The 20,454-nt window shown below is 40.3% G+C and overlaps 1 protein-coding gene across 1 annotated transcript in view; it reads left to right on the top strand.

Moving 5' to 3' along the window:
• The window catches only part of RELN (reelin), a 291,275-nt gene that overhangs the window by 160,610 nt on the left and 110,211 nt on the right, over positions 1-20,454 (top strand). The window contains exons 9-11 of the mRNA XM_031048313.2: positions 105-201; positions 2,866-3,106; positions 17,753-17,898. Of these exons, the coding sequence (XP_030904173.2) occupies positions 105-201; positions 2,866-3,106; positions 17,753-17,898 (484 nt within the window). The remainder of the gene's footprint in view (positions 1-104; positions 202-2,865; positions 3,107-17,752; positions 17,899-20,454) is intronic.

The raw sequence follows: 20,454 nt of genomic DNA on the forward strand, positions 1-20,454 counted from the left end.
GAGAAGTGATGATGTGACAAAGGCAAAGTAGCAACAGTCATTATTGGAGGATCATTTATTGCTTCACTGTGTCGTAACACTTCTCATTTTATTGCTTTTTCCAGGATCCGGCTCATGTCGCTTTAGTTACTCAGATCCCAACATCACTGTGTCCTACAGCAGGAACAGTTCTGCAGATTGGACTCAGCTGGAGAAAATTAGGTTTGTTACAGCTTTTTAATCGTTTTCATGCTTTCTGGCTGAGCAGGTGGTGTTTAAACCTGGTTCTTTTAAAACTTAATTGTTAACTTTTCAGCTTTCACTTGTTCATACACGTCAAAAGATGAGGGATGGAATTTTGGGCACTAAAGCTAATTGCAGAATTGCCACTGGGTTTGGTGAACCAAAATTTCATCCATTGATTATTGTGGAACTTAACGAAGAGAATGACTTCAGAGTTAAAATGCAACTCCAGCAACCAGCAGCTTGTGGTCCCTGAAAAAACAAAACTTTGATGATTTTTGCAGTTTAGCGCTGCTGTTAATGCTAGCAAGAGCCATAATTTATAGTGTTAGAAGTTTCTACTTTGATAGTAAAAAACATTCAGTAAAGTTTGCTTATTGTTTGGCATGAACACTTGGCTCCTAATACTTACAATAAAAAGATCATGATGAATTATGCCTGGTTTTTAGACAAACAGGTTTACATGAAAATGCAAAGGATTATCAGTGGAAATTTTGAAATCTTATTGCAATATGCACACCTCTAAAGAAAGGTTCAGTATTGGAGATGGATTTTTTTCTAAGAGAGCAGAAGCAACGTTTTATTAAATACTATTAGGAAAGGTATTTTTTGCATTGGCGTTCGTACATAGGTTTACAACTGAGGAAGAAAAAGTGCCATTTATATGTAATGTGCTCAGAGCATCTCAGTCCACCTTTCTGCATTACCTTAGTGTCTGTACCACACAGATGATTTTTTTGAACTTATTTTCTGTCCATTGAGACAATTTGCAGAGCAAAAGGCTACTTAATTTCTGACAAGTAAGCTCCTTGTGGGAGTGGGATTGCAATTTTGTTGACAAAGGCACAAATTATCAACAAATTTTAGTAAAACAAATGGTGCTAATTCTCATCTCTGAAAACTATAAAGCAAGAGTAGCTTTACATAGCCACTGGAGCTGCCTTGGACTAACGACACAGTGATTTTTACTTTTCTGACCCTGATGCAGAATTACACAGCTAGTCCATAACATCAGTTCAGTTGCCCTTATAACTCTGCAAGCTGGGAAACTCAAGAGTTATGAGGGTTCAAACACAAGCCCTTGAAACCTAATTTTTTTTAAGTTAATGCCTGTACAGTTCTATCTGTGTTGCTTTAACTTTGACTGCTGGAGCCAGCAGTAGAAAATAGGTCAATAGAGCAATGTCGTGCAAAGGGGAGAAGATGCATTATGAAAGGATGCTCATTTCTCCTGTCGTCCATATGAATCACAGTGTTTGTGTGAATGTGCTTCAGCAGCTTTCACCGCACTACATGCATCTCCAGGGAACTGTGGGAGAACTGGGGAGAGATGGGACAGGAGGGAAGGGAAGGTGCTGAGCTGATGTGTTAGCGTGTGCTGTGTTGGTGTGTGCTGTGTTGGGGGGATTTCATCTTTGGACTCCCAGCAGGGAGCTGAAGGTTCTCTCGAGGAAGGCAGGTTGTGTGTGTGAGCTCAGGGAGCAGCTTAGACAATGTCTATGAGCAGCTTTGCAGTGGAGGGTGACAGACATAATTTATAGCTAGTGCAGGGTGATTTGTGGGGGCAGATTCTGGGTGTGAATGTGGAACAAATACAGCGGCTTTTCAACATTTCATCACACTCCAATGTTTTGCTTTACAAAGAGAAGTTCCTCTATTTTCTGTTTTGTAAGCAAAATATGAGTGCCTTTTTTTCCTAAAATCTCTGGATTGTCTCTGACAAAATACTCACCCACCAAAGCATTACTACCAAGGCAGAGGCAAGGTTGAGTAGCTGACATCTTGTAAAACACCAGTTTTGCAACTCCTCGGGGTTTGAATGTAGTTAATTCCCTTGCTGAGTGATCAATAAAGCAAAAATAATATCAGCACCCCTTCCTTGCATACACACCTGTCTTTTCATTGCTACTGTCAACCTAAAGACATCTGCCCAGAGCTCAAGGTGAACCTCAGTCCTTTCACAGCTCCGAGGACAGTTCTAGGAAGTGGAGCTCAAGGTTCTGACCATTGCCTGATATTAATACTGCAGGTCTGCCCACATTTTCCGTTTCCAGCACCAAGAGGACAGTCTGTTTCTTCTGTACTGTTCTTGAAGCAGAGCATGGAAAAGAAAGACAATGTGGACCTCCTTCATCCACAGAATTATCCTGACAAGGGGATTGGAAGGCATGTTTGACAGAAAAAATTCCCAGCTTTTCCCTCCAGCCATCCTGCTCCATGCATATCTATGAGGGACTGAGGCTCATGTAAAAATCATGGTTTGGGTGACCTGTTCTTGTTTTCACATTTCCTTTTGGCCATACCTGCAAAATACCTGATATTACCAGTCACCTAAGAGCTGTGACCAGCCTCAAGTATGAATGTCGCCCTGCTCTTTCTTACTGCTCTCCAAACATGCATTGTTGCTTATTGGCTTAGCTTGCACTTTCTTTAAGCAAGGCTGTCTGTTTGGGCTGTACATGCACTGCCAGGCACAGTGGAACTCTGCCTCAGGGTAGGTATTTTTTGATCTTCATAAAAGACTTAGCAGCATACAAAGGACATCAGCACGACTGAGTCACACTTAGTAAATGTGTTAAATGAGGAAAGAGTGTTACTGGCTATGACTTAAACTTGGTCGAATTCCATACCATTGTTTTTCAGTGCCCCTTCCAATGTCAGCACAATCATCCACATTTTGTACCTTCCTGAAGATGCTAAAGGGGAGAACATCCATTTTCAGTGGAAACAGGATTATGTTCTCGCTGGTGATGTGTATGAAGCCTGTTGGTCACTGGACAACATCCTGATCATAAATGCTGCCCACAGAAAAGCTGTGTTAGAAGACAATCTTGATCCTGTGGACACCGGCAACTGGCTTTTCTTCCCTGGGGCCACAGTTAAGGTTAGTCTGGTTTTCTGTGTCTTAATATTGTTATGACTTTTGTATGTAAAAGACAGTGACATCTAACCAAGCACGTAACACACAAGGGTGTTGAGGCCACTCCATCTGCTTCTAGAATTGTACTTCTCTTTTTTTACTTTGTTTTTACCTTTTCTCTGTCCCATTGGGGCTTTCTAGAACAATGCAACTTCTCCACCATGACCAAACCAAATGACAGTTTATACTGTCATGTCAAAGATCATGTAACAGAAAATGGGAAACAGCTTCCTTTTAGCAAAACAGTGCAATATTTTTGAAACAAATTCAAGTCACTCTGTTCGATATTTTGAAACCTGCCTGTTTGTTTGTCTTCGTGTTTTTCGGCTGCTGCTACTCGCTTCATCACAAAGCATCACAAAACTAAATTCTTTCCTGCTTTTTCTGATTGTGAATATCACATCTCCTTTGCAGCATGCATTCAGGTAGTGCCTGTTCCTTAAAGATTTCTTTTCAGTAAGATTCTATTTTGATATGTGAGATCCAGCAAGACCATACTACCTTGGGAAAAAAACCTCTAAGGACCCCTACAAGATCTCTGTGCAAAAAGTTCCTTCAAATACAGAGTTGTTCAGTGTTTGGAAATCAGTTTGATTCTTGCTTTCTATGTTTCTAAGCAGCCAGAAGTTGAGCAGCAGATGACTTTCTGTTTTCATCCTATTTTTCATTCACAAAAAAGGCAGGTTTGATGTCAAGAGTTCATTTATGATGCTTGTAATGGTTTTGGCAATTGTACAGGAAACAGATGTTGAATACTGAGGTTGGTTATGGCCTCAGCTTTTCCCACAGAGCCTCATATGAATGGCTTCAGGTTAATCTCTTAAGAAAGAAATACTCACACTAATCTACTCCGAGTACCCACATACTGACTTTTCTTATTTCAGTAAGACCTTTTAAACTACGATGAAAAAGTTTTAAATGAGATTTCAGACTCAAATAATGACCTGTGTTTTTAATTAAGTGATTTTCTATGATGAGTTCACATTTGTTCTGTTTTCAGTCTTATCTCTGGATTTTAAAATCCAGCCCACAGATATGAAGGTATAAAAGCAGAGCAAAGAATTAATGTGCCATAGGCACAGCTACTTCTTTGCAGCCGTCCAAACCTTCTCTTCTTTACCACTGCTTCTCCTTCTGAAACATGTGCAAACAGCATCTAAACTTTAGCAAATAAATCTCTTTTTTTGTTGTTGTTTGGTTTTGGGGGCCTTGTTTAGCTAAATTCAGCCAGCCTATGTCATACACAACTATGGTTACATGAAAGACAAGGGACATAAACTCAGAAATCATTTAGTGCTTTTAGACAGGAATCCCTTCTATGAGACATAACTGAGGATTCACCAACCTGCCATTCCTCCAAGGTCATCTTCTCTTTTAGGGACAAGTGCAATATGCAGATGTCTGTTCCCAGCTGACATATGGCTGTGTGTAGCCACCTACACCGGGTGAAGGCAATATGTAAGATTGCAGTGTAGCCACAGTGGATTAAGGCTATGGGTGATGCAGGGCTTTTGTTCTTCATAGGACCTTGTAGTTATTTCAAGCATTTTTAGTGTATGTAACTGCCACCAGAGCGCTTCTGTACTCACATTTGCTCCAGTTTTCCTCAGATTTTCAGCAACAATCTTGCCAAATATCATTTGAACAGATTTTGCAATGTGAATTTCATATTATGTCAAAAGTAACACTATAAATTGGGTCAAGATTTACATCAGATTTAGCATAGACCCTCTCTTTGCATTTTAACACCAAGAACAGTTTTATTTTTTTTACAATTTTTTTTGCTTTTCAGATTTTGAATGTTACATAAAACTTTAGAAAACATTTTAATAATTTCTTAAAAAAAAATCAGCATAGCTCTGATCTCAGTTCCTCACAAACACTATATTGTATAAAGTAAAAAGGTAAGAATCTTTGCAAATTGTACTAATGTAATTTTAAATGGAACCATACCTGTTCTCTTTTTCATACAAGTCCTTTTTCTTCCCAGATTCCTAAAACTTGCTGAATTGTCCTGATGTTTCTTCAGACTAGCAATTTTAAATGCTTACTAACATTTTTACTAAGGGATGAGCAAATTTGATTGCTATGTCGTGTGATATTTTATAACTCTCACCTATGTGGTCTTTAAAGAAGTTCCCATACTCAGTCTATCACTATGCCAAACTCTGTTTCAAGCTGAGACCTTTTCCATGCCATCCTGTTTGTGCCATGCCTCTGTGTGCCATGCAAGTTTGAATTCATATTCCGCTGTCCTCTACCAATTAGTATTTTAGTTAAACTGGCGTTAAAAATCTTTCTTTAAGCTTGTGGCAATTTCTCACTGGCTTCCTTTAATGCTTTTCCTTATGAGTTTCCTTGACATTGCCAATGAACAGTCACATTCTGGTATGTTATTTGTTGTCTAACTCAGTTTTGATTAGTATATATAAAACTGTAGGTCTATTATTTTTCTAAATTATACCATAAAGATAACTAATTTAATTGGCCCAAGGGAATGAAATATTAAGAAAAAACAAACAAGAAAAATTGTCTTTCTAAATGTCTTCCATTTACTGTGGTTTTTCTCTGTATTCCTCCTTTCTTCCTCATCACCTTTCATCACCTAGAATGATTGTTACTGCATATTTCTTAGGTGGAAGGGCAGTGCTCAGGGATAGCTCATCCAGCTGGCAGTCAAATTGAAAGAAGAGGAAAAAATACATACTTATTTCTGGTAGAAAAAGGAGTAGAAACTTTTTCTCTGTTTACTTCTGGACTGCCCCAGAGGGCATTGCTCACATGATGTAACCTTCTCCTTGGAGGCTCTGTGACACATCCAGGATAGTGAATGAATCAGTCAAGGGTACAGACATGAGCCCATGATCTTGCACACCTTAGCTGTTACAGCACCCTCTTTCTTGGCTTTGGCTTGTGCAATCTCCCAGACATTGTCTTCAAGGGACATATCCACCTGGATGGGCCAAGATTTGTTTCCAGTAGGCAGCAAGGATGGCTCCAATCTTCTGCCGGGAGAGAGTTTGCCCAAGTGGATGCAAAGCCTGCTGTGTCATTTGCTGGCAAGGCCACAGAATGGACCCTGGCCTAATCTCACCACATTAGAACCACCCACCCCACGCATCCCTTCAGCCATTCCAAACCATTAAATACCCTTTTGTTGCCTTAGTGGGTTACTCTGTCAGCAAAGATAGGAATCAAGATACAGTTTTTTGGTATTTTAGAATAAACTTGATGTTGCTTACATAGGTGTGGTTCACAAACTCTTTCCCAGTAGTTGCTCTTTAGAATTGCTTGTTATACCTGGTACATGCTCATGTTGGATGCTTATCAAGTTGAAAAGAAAGTATTTTTTTTCTGTAGAAAGTTTACATTAGCAGTACTTGAAATCTAATAAAACAAATAGCAAATGTTAAAAATCCTGGAGTTTTGCTGTTGAAATAGCTCAGTTTATTAGCTACTTAGATTAGTAAATTAAAAAGGCAGCTGAAATGAAGTACTGACATGAAAACTACTGTCTGGTCTGGGGTTAGGTTCTGTGATGGGTTCAGTCACTGGAGTAGACAGAGCAAGCATTAATGGTAATTATGCACCAATGTGTTCCCTCCAGTTTGATGGATTTGGACAGTGTGTTCTCAAAAAGCACTTGCAGGAACTTACCTGTGCCCAGCTTGGGAAGAGGGTTTCTCCCTCTCCCGGTCTGCTTGAACTTGGACCAGGAATTTCATTACAGTTCTTGCTGCGATCAGGAGCAGTTGCTACTCATTTGAAAGCACATGGCTGGTTGCAGACGCAGCTAGAACTGGCTACTGAGATAGGAAACAAGCTGGGAGATAAGCCACTGAATTTGTGCGTCAGTTCCAAAGAATACAGCAAAAGGCAAGAAGGACACTGTTACCAAGGCCAAGCAACCCTTAGGAGATTAATTGAATCCACTGGAACATATTTATCTGTGCTGGACTGTGTGGAAGGGTGATGAACAGGATAAAATCTTGACTGCATTTCAATATTTCCAGTGACAGCACTGAGCATGTGCATGGGCTTGCAACTGAGCATGGTTGGGATGTTGCATTGGTGGTTGAGATTGCTGAAATGCATGAGGCAGTGCTAGGCTCTGAGAGTTGTTACAGGTATGTGAACTTCAAGACTTCATAGCTAACTAGGGGGAAAGATGAAATCTTCCTTCAGTAATGCTTCTATTTCTGCTCCTACAGAACAGAAAAGTGATCCCATCTTTCAGTGGAAACTTCATATATCTTGTATATTTGACCAGAAATTGTTTTGCTTTGAGGTTCAACATTTGTCAGGTTTTTATGTTTTCTCTGATCGCCCTGGTCCAAGACTGGATGTACAAGCTCAGAAACTGGGGTTGAATAGGAAGGCAACCTCAGCAGTTTTATAGTTACATCTCTGTGGTGCTTTGATTACATGAAAATATCATAGAGACCTAACCACCTATCTCTGGGATTTTTCCACATCTGGAAAAAGGCAGCAAAAATCACTAACAGGATAGGCACTAGAACAGCAGTCTCTTTGGTCTTGATGTGTTAACCCAGTGACACTTCTCGCCTTTGGGAAGACTCAAGTTTCAGAATTCCTGTCTCACAATAGTTGCAGCCACTCTTCCCTTGGTGGCTGAAGGTTGCAGTCCAGCTGGTCAGCTTGCTTTGTTTGGTCTGTCAGACTTAGGGATTACACCAGAGGTTGCCCGTGCTGCTGAGCTGCAAGCATGCAGCCTGGCATAGCATGGAATGGGGCAAGGAGTGAAGCTCTGTGCCAGCCTCACTGAGCAAGTAGGGTGGACAATAAATTCTGAAAATGTCCCAACCCCAATATCATGATACAGAAGTCCTAGAAGATACTAGCAGATCATCATCATTCAGTTCAATTTCCCAGAAATGCATACCATCTTAGCAGAAGAGAAAGCTATAAAGAAGAGAATGAGAGAACTGAACACACACTTGGAAAAACCTGCTGAAAGTGTGTCTGTAAAACTCTGTGACCTTTCACACACCCTCAGCAGAGCAGGGCGATGCACATCCTATATCTGTGTGTCCTTCCTGAACCTGTGTTGTTGTGTGTCACTGAGCAGAGAAGACATGCACACAGGCCTAGGAGTTTGGCAAAAAGAAAGGCTGATTAAGCTGTTTTACCCTGCCTAGTTCCAGAGCAGATTTCCAAATCTCTGAATACTCAGTTAATTAATAAGAATGGCATTGGATAGTCTTCTTTCAAAACAAACATCCTAATATTCCATATATATCTTTGTCGGGTTTGTTTGTGCTGAAATGAACAAGAATTTTTAATGTTTTGGGTTTAAATTCTTATTTTAAAAAAGGGTTGAGGAACCCATTGTCTAAATCAGATCAAATATATTTGTTTGCAGGAGGAAAGGTGGTGGTCTATGTATGCCAATGTGAAAATGGCAGATTGAAATTGTTATGACCTTATATTGAACAAAATTTCACAGATATAGGTGCCTCTGACAAGAGTCTTTTGTTTTTGGAATAAGATATAGCAAGACAGTATTTGGTCTGTGGGCCAAACCCAGCCTCCTAGCCAGCTGCTTTGCCTCGCAGGAGCTCTTAACTACCGCATCTTCCTGGGAAGAGGCGAGCGGGTTTCCTGCTGCATCTTAACTGAGAGCCATTCCTGCTTCTCTGTGGGTAGAAGGAGGAGTGTGAGATAGGAGGAGAGGTGAAGAAAGCGAAGCAGGGTGCACAAAACCTGTCAACTGGCTACCTTTAGTGAGAGTGTGGGCACTCTGAGCTGTGCCCATGAGGAGGCATCTGTGTACCCATAGTGCTGGATGTAGCACATCCATGGAATCGTTCTAGATTTATTTATTTTTTGTTAATAATCACATTTTTAATTAAAATAATATACTTAGATACAATAACAAGGGGTTCATTGGAACTGATAAGTGGCTGGCTGTGGTGCTGTGAGCTGTTCAGACAGCTGAGTATTGCTGTTGGGCAGCTATGTGGAACCTGCACCTTTCTTCATGCCAGTTACCCGTGGCTTGGAAATTATGGGGAGAGGTGGCAGGGAGCCAGTATTAGCTCTGAGCTGGCATCAAAGCACCAGGGGTCTTTCCTGCCTCCTAGGAGGAAAGAATTTGGTCTTTACAGGTAACCATGAGATGGATATTAATAAAAACAAGATGAATTTGGCCATTAGATGCCAAAGAGTAGAAACCATTCTGGTTGACTCTTTTTCACTTTAATTTTACAATGGTGTAAATACACATCATTACTTTCAGAAGAACAGATAAGGTTTAATCATGATCACTGCAGAGTGCTGGAAACATCAATGGCTCTGAATAACAAAGAGAAATAGTTCAGTCCATGCCAGTTAAATGACTCATTAAGGAAATTGGTCATCACTAGAATGACTGGTGTTGTACAAACATCATGAAATGTCCTAGAAAATTAAGAACCATACTAATCATACGAATCACTCATAAACAAGCAGAGTGTTTTGGGCACTTGCCTTTGAATAACAGTCTGTAATGGAAAACGATGAGTGAAAACACACTTCATAGCCTAGTTGTTACTACAACACATGACAAGTTTCATCCCATTGTTTTGGAAATAGAAGGTGCATTTTAATCCTCCCGTGCACCTGGCCCCCTTGCTCAGCCAAGGTTTTCATGCTATAACCTACATTAAATGATGTAAAATGTAGCAAGTGGGAAAGATTGAAGCTCTGCTTATCTCATGGGAAAGTATTTTAGTCACATTGCTGTTTTCCCTTTGGTTAAAGAAGGGACTTCAGGCCAGAAGCGTTAAAAGCCAACCCTGCAGAATATAGAATTCAAAATCTTTTCTAAATTCTGTCATCGTACCTTTGCTGGCTGAGACATTGCCTACAGAGTATGATTTTATCAAGACTGAATCTGTTCTTGTACCTGCTATCATGTCAAAATCTAAAAGTTGTTAAAACCTGTGTGACTCATTCCCAGAAAGGCACAATGTCTAATTTATGGCTCCATTGACAATGCTGCTTTAATTAATTTTCTTCATCTTTTTTTCTTGTTCCTCTGCTTCTCATATCTCATCTGTTTGCATTGCCTAGATTTTAATTAAAAAACCTCTCTCCTCTCTAAGGAGCAATCTGAAGTGGCAAAAATAATCACCTAAAATATTACAGTCATTAAAAAATTGGCTACAGTCAAAGCCATGCATTTTCAATTTGCCGACAAACGATATTTTTGTTTCCTTTTAAAGTGTGTTTTGTATTTGAATAGCAGAAGCCAGCCAGCCTGGCTACCAGAGATGCTCCTCCAGCTGGGCGGGCTGCGTGACAACTCCTTAATGGAGGAAATTGATGGCCCTCTGCTTGTGTAGAGGTGAAGGCATACTGGGCAGATTTCTTTCCATCTGCCATCAGCCCTTTGCAAGCTGGCACTGCCCAAATGCCCAACACATTCATTCCAATGCCAGAAATGTCGCCAAAAATAAATTGTGAGTCTACAGCTGTCTGAAAGAATCATCAGGGCCATTAAGCCCAGGAGAGATAATATGAAGAGAAGCATCAGTGTTCGTCTCTGATAAAAAACTAATTAAATGATGGTAAAGATGACTGTGGATACTTTAAAGACACAGTGGTGAATAACATTTTCATGAGAGTGCGGGGAGAAACCTTAGGTGGATGTTCTGCTTCGCCTCAGCCAAAAATCTGTTACATTGAGGAATTTCACACTAATGTTTTCCTGTTGATGCTTCTCGGAATGGCACAGTTGTATCATTTAGTTGCCCTCTGTTCTGCTCTCAAGTAATGAAATCCCATACTGCAAAGCCCAGAGGTATTTAGCGATTCACAATTTCAACTTGAACAACTCGGACAGAATCTGGTTTGGATGAACTTCAGTGCTTCTGTTTACATTCCCAATCTTTGTCTCTTGGGCTTCTAAACATATTTGTGACTGTGTCCTTAGCTGCAACTGTGGCATAGGCTGACCATGTTGATGCCTGTGCTACTTCACATGGCAGCGTGAACAGGAGACCTCCAGAGGTCCCTCCCAGCCAAAAGGTCATGCTGGGGGTAGCAGATGTCTCCGTATGTGGTGCTCTCATGCAAGTCTTTAAAACTATGGAGATTGTTCAGGCATGCTACATGATGTAGGATTGAAATAGTACTTGAGGCCCTTAAGCCATTTAGATGCCATGAAAATTGGTCAGTATTTCTTTATGAAAACATAGATAGGTCCTGTTGGAAATTACCTGCTTCACCAAATCTGATTTCTCTGCTTTTGCTAATCAATGGTTTTGAGCAGTCCTAATTGAAACCCTTCTGCATCTTAGACAATTAAGAGGCTTTCCTAAAATACACCTACTAAAAAATGGTGAAAGCTGTAGGTAGAAGATGTAAAATGTAGAGTCTAGAGTAGGATAAAGAGGCTGACAGACTCTTGATAGAAGTTTGATTCTGAAACCATGCACTACTTTCTCCATAGTCAGTATCTTCAAATTATTAGCTAATGCCATCATAATATACAACAGGAAGCTCACCTGAATTAATAATATTTGCTGTCTCTCATAGACAACTTGGCTAAGAACTGTATTCATAGACTAGAAATATGTTCATAGATAACAGCAATTTTAGTGTCAAAATGTATTTTTGGAGCAGTGGTACCACTGTAGCATTAAAGAGCCCTCAGCCAGGAATGTACCACTGCTTCCTCTACAGGCACAAACCGAAAAGATAGCCTGTGTTCCAGGAAAATGCTGTCTGTTTATAAAACAGGATGTAAGCTGGGGTTGGGGAGATTTTGGGAGTAAGAGGAAGTACTGCAAGAAGAGAAAGTTTTTATCCTGGTAGCAGTGCATTCTTCAGTGCAGTCAATTACAAGGCTTGTTAAGGAAAGTCCTAAGGAAGAGTGTGAAGGATACCATCTTGTTGGGAATTTGCCAGGCATGGTGGCAGAATGGGGCATGCAAATTTGATCATCTCACCAGCAGAGTGAGTGGCAAGCATTGGCAGTCAAGGAAAAGTGAGCCACAGAATGGTGGTGTGGGAGATGTTGGAAGCAGGTGAGAAAAACCTATGCAGGTGCTGTCCAAAGCCTTGAAAAAATGGAAAAAGAAGTGATACCATAACTATCCAGTAGACAACTTTAGAAACACAGTAAATTCAGAGTGAAAATCAGACTGAAAATAATTCCAAGCATGTTGAGATATGGGATTGCATCCAGCCAATTTTAATTTTGCCCTATTCATGCAAAGCAATAGCATAACAAGTGCTAGTGAATAATAGTATTGGTAGTGCCAGATTAAATTAAACATTTTTTTCCCCTTGGGATGACCATAGTCCTGAACAGAACTTGGCTTCTTTCCATTTGGCAACCGGCAGGGGTTGTTTATTTAGGAATACAACAGTTTACTTGTGGCAGGCTCATAGTCCCACTTCAGTTGCAAACAATGGGAAATAGCTACTGCTATGAAGTAGTTCCATTCAAGTGCCTGCAAGCATCCTATGTTCTATTATGTAGGTGATTTGGGAGAAAACTTTGTTTAATTAAGGCTACCAGATTTGTCAGAGGGTCCTAAGGGAACTGGCAGATGAAGTGGCCATGCCACTATCTATCGTATTTGAGAAGTTGTGGCAGTCTGGTGAAGTTCCCACTGACTGAAAAAGGGGAAACATAACCCCCATTTTTAAAAAGGAAACAAAAGGAAGACTCAGGGATCTACAGGACAGTCAGTTGTCAGTCACACCTCAGTGCCCAGCAACATCATGGAGTTTCCTCCTGGAAACTGTCCAAAGACAAATGAAAAATAAGGAGGTGACAGCCAACATGGTTTTACTAAGGGCAAATCATGCCTGGCAAATTTTGTAGCCTTTTACAATGGGTTTACAGTGTTGGTGGATAAGGAAAGATCAAGTGATGTCATCTACCTGGACTTGTGCAAGGCATTTGACACTGTACATCACACAGCATCCTTGTCCTCGCAGTGTGCACTTGCAGCCAAGAAAGCCAGTCTTATGCTGGGCTGCATCAAGAGCAGCAAGGCCAGCAGGCTGAGGGAGGTGATTCTCCCCTCTGCTTGGCCCTCATGAGACCCCACCTGCAGTACTGTATTCAGCTCTGGGGCCCCAACACAATGGGGATGTGGACCTATTGGAGCAAGTCCAGAGGAGGGACACAAAAATGGTCAAAGCACTGGAGCACCTGTCCTATGGAGACAGGCTGAGAACTGGAATTGTTCACCCTGGAGAAGGCTCCAGGGAGACCTTAGAGCAGCCTTCCGGTACCTAAAGGGGCCTACAAGAAATCTGGAGAGGGACTTTTGCAGGAGCAAAATTGCAGGACAAAGGGGAATGGCTTTGAACTGAAAAAGGGGAGTTTTAGATTAGATATTAGGAAGAAATTCTTTACTGTGAAGGTAGTGAGGCACTGGTACAGGTTGCCCAGAGAAGCTGTGGCTGCCACATCTCTGGAAGTGTTCAAAGTCAGGTTGAATGGGGACAGCCTGGTCTAGTGGAAGCTGTCCCTGCCCATGTCAGGTGGCTTGGAACTGAATTATCTTTAAGCTCCCTTCCAGCCCAAACCAGTCTGATTCTATGATTTCTTCTCTAAATTATTTTTTCCTTACAAATTGGTTAACTTTTCAGTGTTACAGCTTGTGCAAGGACACATTAAATGTTCTACATGTTTTTAATACCCTTTAAATAAAATTAAGCTCTGCTTTAGTTCTGAACCTACAGCTGATACTTTCACAGTAACAAGGAGAAATATCCTACAGGTTGATATCATTTGGCCCTTTCAGTTACAAAATTTGCACATCAAGCTAATTTGTTCTTATCTTACAAATCATAGAATCATAGAATAGTTAGGGTTGGAAAGGATCTTAAGATCATGAAGTTCCAACCCCCCCTGCCATGGGCAGGGACACCTCACACTAAACCATATCACCAAAGGCTCTGTCCAACCTGGCCTTGAACACCACCAGAGATGGAGCATTCACAACTTCCTTGGGCAACCCATTCCAGTGCCTCACCACCCTAACAGTAAAGAACTTCTTCCTTATATCCAATCTAAACTTTCCCTGTTTAAGTTTTAACCTGTTATCCGTTGTCCTGTCACTACAGTCCATAAATCATTTAAGTGTAAATAAAAATGAAGCAGGCAGACAACACATTTAATCTGGATTTTGTAAAAGGGAACTCTACTTCTATGTAGAGAGATACGCAGTATCTCCAATTTAGGGAGAACTTATTCCATTTAGTATCAAAACACAGTAAATGTTCATCCCACAGTTCTTATCACTTTAGAATGACAAAGGAAAAAAATAAAGAACCTGTAAAATTCAGTCTCAAAATACTGGAAGCATACACACTACCACTGCAAGTGTAAAGCCTTTAATTTGGGAAAGAGGCAGCACAGTATGTAAATTGTAGCTTAGTTCTTTGTTTCTGAAAGCCTTGGATTCTAATCCTGGGCTGAACCCAAGAGAAAATGAGTCTGATGGTTTCAATTCAGTCTCTAATCTGTTCAAGCCCTATTACAAAACCACAGAATAATCCAGCACAGTCAGCAGCTTCCTGGATGTTGAACAAGACTGACAAGGCAGTTGAGGGTGATGCTGGTGAGGGACCATCTCCTGTGGAGCTCCTTTTGCTCCTGGAGAATTTGGCTGAGTGCTCTTTAAGGTTATTCATCCCTCAGCAGCTCATCAGATGAAAAAGAAAAGGCAGTAAAGGAGTGACAGAAAGTGACTGCTTGGAAAATGAGAAGGAAAACATGGAACTAAGTGTGAATAGAGGGTGATCATTATACAAGTGAGGGAAATGTAGCAGGTGGGAGAGAATAAGTTCTTGAGCAGAGGAGCCCTAGCTGTTGCTGGGGCATCACAACTCATGCAAATAGAGCTCATCCTCATCTGCTTATTGTATGGGCATGGATCCAGGGTCCTAAACAGTGGCACTGGAACAAAAATGTACCAGAAAATGATGACACTCCCTCAGAACTTCTTTAAAAGCCATACCTGTGTTTTGAACATCTTTCTTACTCTTTTCAAAGATAATGAGATTCTACTACTGGTTTCACAGGTATGTAGAACAACAGGAGTTAAAATCCAGTCTGAACTTCTGTTCTACGTAGCTGTTTCATGTGAGATTCAAAGCTAACATGAGCAGAGGGCAATGTAAGACATACGTTGTGTGGTTCATTAATACAGAAAATATGCATAAAATGCATATTCACAGATACTGTGTAGCTGTGTATAAAATCATAAAGATAATTTTATATAACCAATGAAATAAATTATATTTTTGAGCTTTCATAAAGGGTTGATCATACGTCACAGTACAAATAATTGCTTATGCACCCCTTTGCCAAACTGCCCATTTATTTGTCTTGACAACCTAAATAGAAACTCCATCAGATGTACTACTTCTGTTAGACAGCAGAAGGACATGCAAACATTAAATGTTAATGGGGTTTTATCTGTTTTGTGTTTAATAGGTGGCTTTCATTAGGCACGAGATTACTAATTACATACTCCACTATTAAGTGTATCTAACTTAGCACCTGAGAAATAAATAAGGCTTATAATAGGTTTTCCAGAGCTTGTATGCAATTGTAATAACTAGCTCAGTAGGATTGATTCATCTATTTGTTTCCTAAGAGATGAAGGGTTATGTATAAATTTGAATTAGGTTTTAGCCTGAATATTTATTTTTAGTGTATTTACTTGGCTGCCTGCAGATAACAGTTTTGTGGCAGATTGATTGACAGATAAAGGATACTTCATTTCTCTTCAGCAAATTAAGAAACTTCTGAAAAGCAAGAAGCACAATAAACAGATTATGCTTAAAATTCTGCTGTTGAGCATGAAGGATAAAATCTGTGAACAAAAGCCATTTCTCAGTAAGTATCTGCATAGTACAGTGTTTTTCAAAGAGAAATAAAACTTAAAACTGTTTCATTAATTTCTGCTAGTTATAAAATATCTTATGTGTAAATTGTTCTGCCTTTTCAGTGGCACCAGCTGCATATATGGTGCATATGTATATGGTGCGTTAACAGAGCAAGGAGACTTGTGACAAAATCTCTTTAATTTCTGTGATAAATTATCAACACTTCAGAATCTTTCTATTGCTTTGACCTTTCTTTGGAAAAAAAACACTTTAACAGCAATTTGTTTATTTTAGCAGTTGGAACAGTCTTTACATTTTTATGATGTGCTTATTTCTTTAAGTGATAGTTAGTCAGTGTTAATAAACACGGAGCTGTTGTCATTCAACTAGAGACCAGAAAGTCTCTATACAAAAATCAGACTTCAAGTACTCAGATTTTTTTCTAATGTGTAGGCACCTCTAGAAATGTAGTCACAAATTACATTCCTAAATAGAAATTAATTGCTAAGTTATTGGCAACCATACTTGATAATCACCAACAAAAGAGTTTCAATTATGTCTCTTTTTTGCATTGATAAATGAAGGAGAGTTACAGAATCTGACAAAATATGTTATTTTTTACTTTGCTCATAAAATACCGTAGACAAAGACGGACTGGGCAGTTCTCATTTCCTGCCACATCTTTCTCTTTGTTAAAAATTTAATTATTCGCTTATTTGGCACTACCATGACCTTTTTAAACACTGAAGAGATTGTCGTACTTTCCCTCAGCACATTAGGAAGAGGTTCAGAGACAACAGCACTGCATAGGCGATACTGAAAAGGTCAATGCAATTTAGCATTATTTTTGATGTTGAACTGTGGTAAGAATACAGAATTATCCTAATTAATACTTTCTTATTTCAGCTTTCACTTTTAAGGCAACCAAGATTCTCCCCCCAAAAGAGTTTGAGCTAATTATTACTTTTATCAGTGTTTGTTGTAATATGACCAAGTCAATAAAATGCCAAGTTCTTCCAGGTTAGTACTCTTGGAAAGTCATGGTATTCAGGACATGCTAAGGCAAATGCATGGCTTCATTTGATGCTGCTGAGGTGGTATATACAGAAATACAATAGGAGAAGAAGACGCACTGGGTTCGGGGGCAGACCCCAAACTCCTGAGACTGCTGTATCACAAGAACTAGTTGCCTATAGAGCTCTTTGTTATGTTATTCCAATTAAATATGGCAAATCTAACCTTTTACTCATACACTTCAGATCCAAATTTTACTCTATGGCAATGCGTAGTAAATTTACAAACAAACACCTCTTCTGCCAAAAAATCAGTCACAGAGATCTGACATGTTTCACAGCATGAAACTCTTATGCTGATAAAATACCCATAGAAATATTTGATATACTACTGAAGTTATTTTTCCACACAGTTGTTTATGTACCAGCTACAGAGGCAATACTTTAAAACAGAAATAAACACCCCAAGGTACCGTACACGTCTTCTTTCTGCAAACACAGGTTTTTTGTGCATTTGTAGGGAAGTAGGTACAAGATTAGGACACAGCCATTGTTGGGGGTTGGCCAGGAAAGATAAAAGGTGACTGCCCATTTTTGATTTTTATTTCTGTTTTGCTTCAGATGTCAGTGAGTCATTAGATAACGTATGGATTGCTCTGAGCTCTGATGATACATGAGCAGGATACCTCACAAACCCAATGTAACATCACCTCCTGTCTGCTCCTTTTGTCCACAGCATAGCTGCCAGTCAGATGGAAACTCCATCTACTTCCACGGGACAGAGGGCAGCGAGTTCAATTTTGCCACAACCCGGGATGTGGACCTCTCCACAGAGGATGCCCAGGAGCAGTGGGCAGAAGAGTTTGAGAGCCAGCCTAAAGGGTGAGTGCCCCACACGTGCACAGGGCCCTAAACAGGCATGCAGTATCACTCCAGGGAGGAGGAAACTGGATAAGCAGCAAATTGCATTTTGTCTTTGCTATGGAGTCAGGGAAGATAGTGGCTATGATAAATAGTACAGTAAATAACAGGTGATTGTGGATTTTAGGAAGGAACAAGTCCAGAGAGCCCAGCAGGAACAGTCTGTCTCCAGACCATCCTATCACCAAAGTTTTTAATGAGAAGAGACATGCTTGTGAATTAGGTAGTCACTCTGAAGAACATTTCATTAGTTGCTGTAACCCCACGGCAATGAGACACATACACTGTCAATTTATGGGTCTCTACTGAATGTTGATTTTAACCTACAAAGAACTTCAGATCATTAGCAGCTGATTCAAATGCTGCCTATGCTGTGCTGAAGGTAAAGAACACCTTTAAAGAAATACATGCTAATGTGTCCTGTGGACATGTCGTTTATCTGGGGCTTAGAGAAAAAATATTCACTGTGAACTCTGTGCCAGTTCAAGTAATCAACCCGTGGCACAGCAGGTGCTGCTTCAGACAAAGGCAAGAAAATGAGTATGTCTGTGCTGTGTGTTAGGCCACCATGTGTGATACATTTGAGGTGTTCTCTCAGTCTCTTTTCCATTATGAAAAAGCAGGATGGAAGTGCTACCTGGGGACATGTGCCCTGTCTTGTAGATCCTGTCTCTGCTGAAGCAGGTGTTGGTTAAGCTAAGCTGGGCCAGTTGCAATTCTGGTTAGCAAATGCACAGTTTCTTCCTATTTAGGAATATTGCATTTTCTCCATCATGCAGTGCCTGGCTCCAGTTGCAGGTGTGACTGTTCCTACCTAGGACTGTGGGAGGGTGCAGCCAGCAGATGCATTTCACTCTCTCACCATGCATGCAGTCCCAGGAACCAGGTCCCACAACATGTACTATGTTGGTGGCGTGGCAGCCTGCGCTCACAGGGGGTAACTTTGTTTTCCAAGGCACCAAGTGGCCAGCCCAGGGCCTCACAACTTTATCCTTTTATTTTTGTTTATTTTTACTTTTCACTGCTCTCAATTGTTGCTGTAAGAATGGAGGTTTAAATTGCATGCAACCGTGAATACACACTGAACTCAGGCACTGTTGTGGACTACATCCCCGTTGTATAAAATTGGCACCACCTCTGTCTCTCTTTGCAACATTTCTGTGGGGCTTTGCTTCGGGACTTGTACACAGCTGCAGGTGTATGAGTTTCCTTAATCCCTTCTTAGAGAAATATTTTTGACAGCTATTCAAATAGTCACAAAAATAAATATTCCTGAGGCAGAGCTTGCAGGAAGTTTGCAGACTCCCCTTTGTAACATCAGCTGGAGCCTGTTAACTCTTCTGGTCTGATACATTATCATTTGTGGAAAAGAAAAAGCATCACTCACAAGTGAGAGCAAACGGAAGCTCACAGGTGGTGGTCACCACCATCTGACTCTGCACCAAATGGTCTGGGAGGTGAGATCTCTGAAACAGCTCAAGAGTGAAGGCAGAGAAGTTATCATTGTTTTTAATAAGCAGTTGATAGGTATTCTTTGCATGTCCCACCTGAATTGTAGGCCACATGGATAAGGGTTGCTGTTGTTAGTATCACATGTCTTTCCCCTGCCATTCTCTTTTAATTGCATACATTAGGGCCTGGTACTAAAGATGGACAGATCCCCACATCAAGCTGCCTCTGCCTCTAGCAGATACATTGCTGCTTTGGACTTCTGTGTCCAGTTGATCTAGTTTAGATCCATACATCATTTTATCGCCTGTTTTGTAATGGAGAATTTCAAGAGTCATGTGAGGCATAAATTAATACAAATGTAATGTTAAACCCAGAATGTCCACATTTCTGTCATGCCATCACTCTAGCTCCTTCTCCATTTGTCCTTAAAGTGTGTTGATGTGTTTCTATTTAAGTGGGGTTTTTTTTTCTTGTTAGCACTGTAGAACTTCCTGCGTTTCACTTCTAATGCTGCCTAAAAGGAGAGGATCACTGGAAACATGCAGGATCTGCATCATTCATGACCCCAAGTTGTTTTGTGGGTCAGTACAGAGAGTGTTTTAATTGAGCTAAATAGAGCATACAAAAGATCAATGGTGCATTGTGAGATTTTGTCATGTAAGATAAAGTAGGCACAAATGTTTAATTCTGCACTTGCCTTCAGCCCAAGAGACCCATTTTCAAAATTGTATTTTGATTATACTGCACATTAACTTTAAAGTGTCTGCACAATAGAACTAGGGTTAGGTTAAACTGTACTTCCATTAAAATATTTATATCCTAAAGCTTTTCAGTGATGTTAAGCTTGCTAATTCCTGTGTAAATGACTGACAGTTTTAAAGCAGGATTTCCAAACAGGCACATTGCTGACCTGTCACAGTTTAGGTCAATGGGGAAGCTGGCAGCTTCTAAGATCATAGAATCCTAGAAATACATTTTGAAATAGTTGGAATGGTCAAACTGATGAATAGACTGTTAAGTTCTTGAAATGACAGGTTTTGGAATTGTCACATGGCACATACCTGC

This window comes from Melopsittacus undulatus, chromosome 5 (genome assembly GCF_012275295.1).
Source record: "Melopsittacus undulatus isolate bMelUnd1 chromosome 5, bMelUnd1.mat.Z, whole genome shotgun sequence".
NCBI lineage: Eukaryota > Metazoa > Chordata > Aves > Psittaciformes > Psittaculidae > Melopsittacus > Melopsittacus undulatus.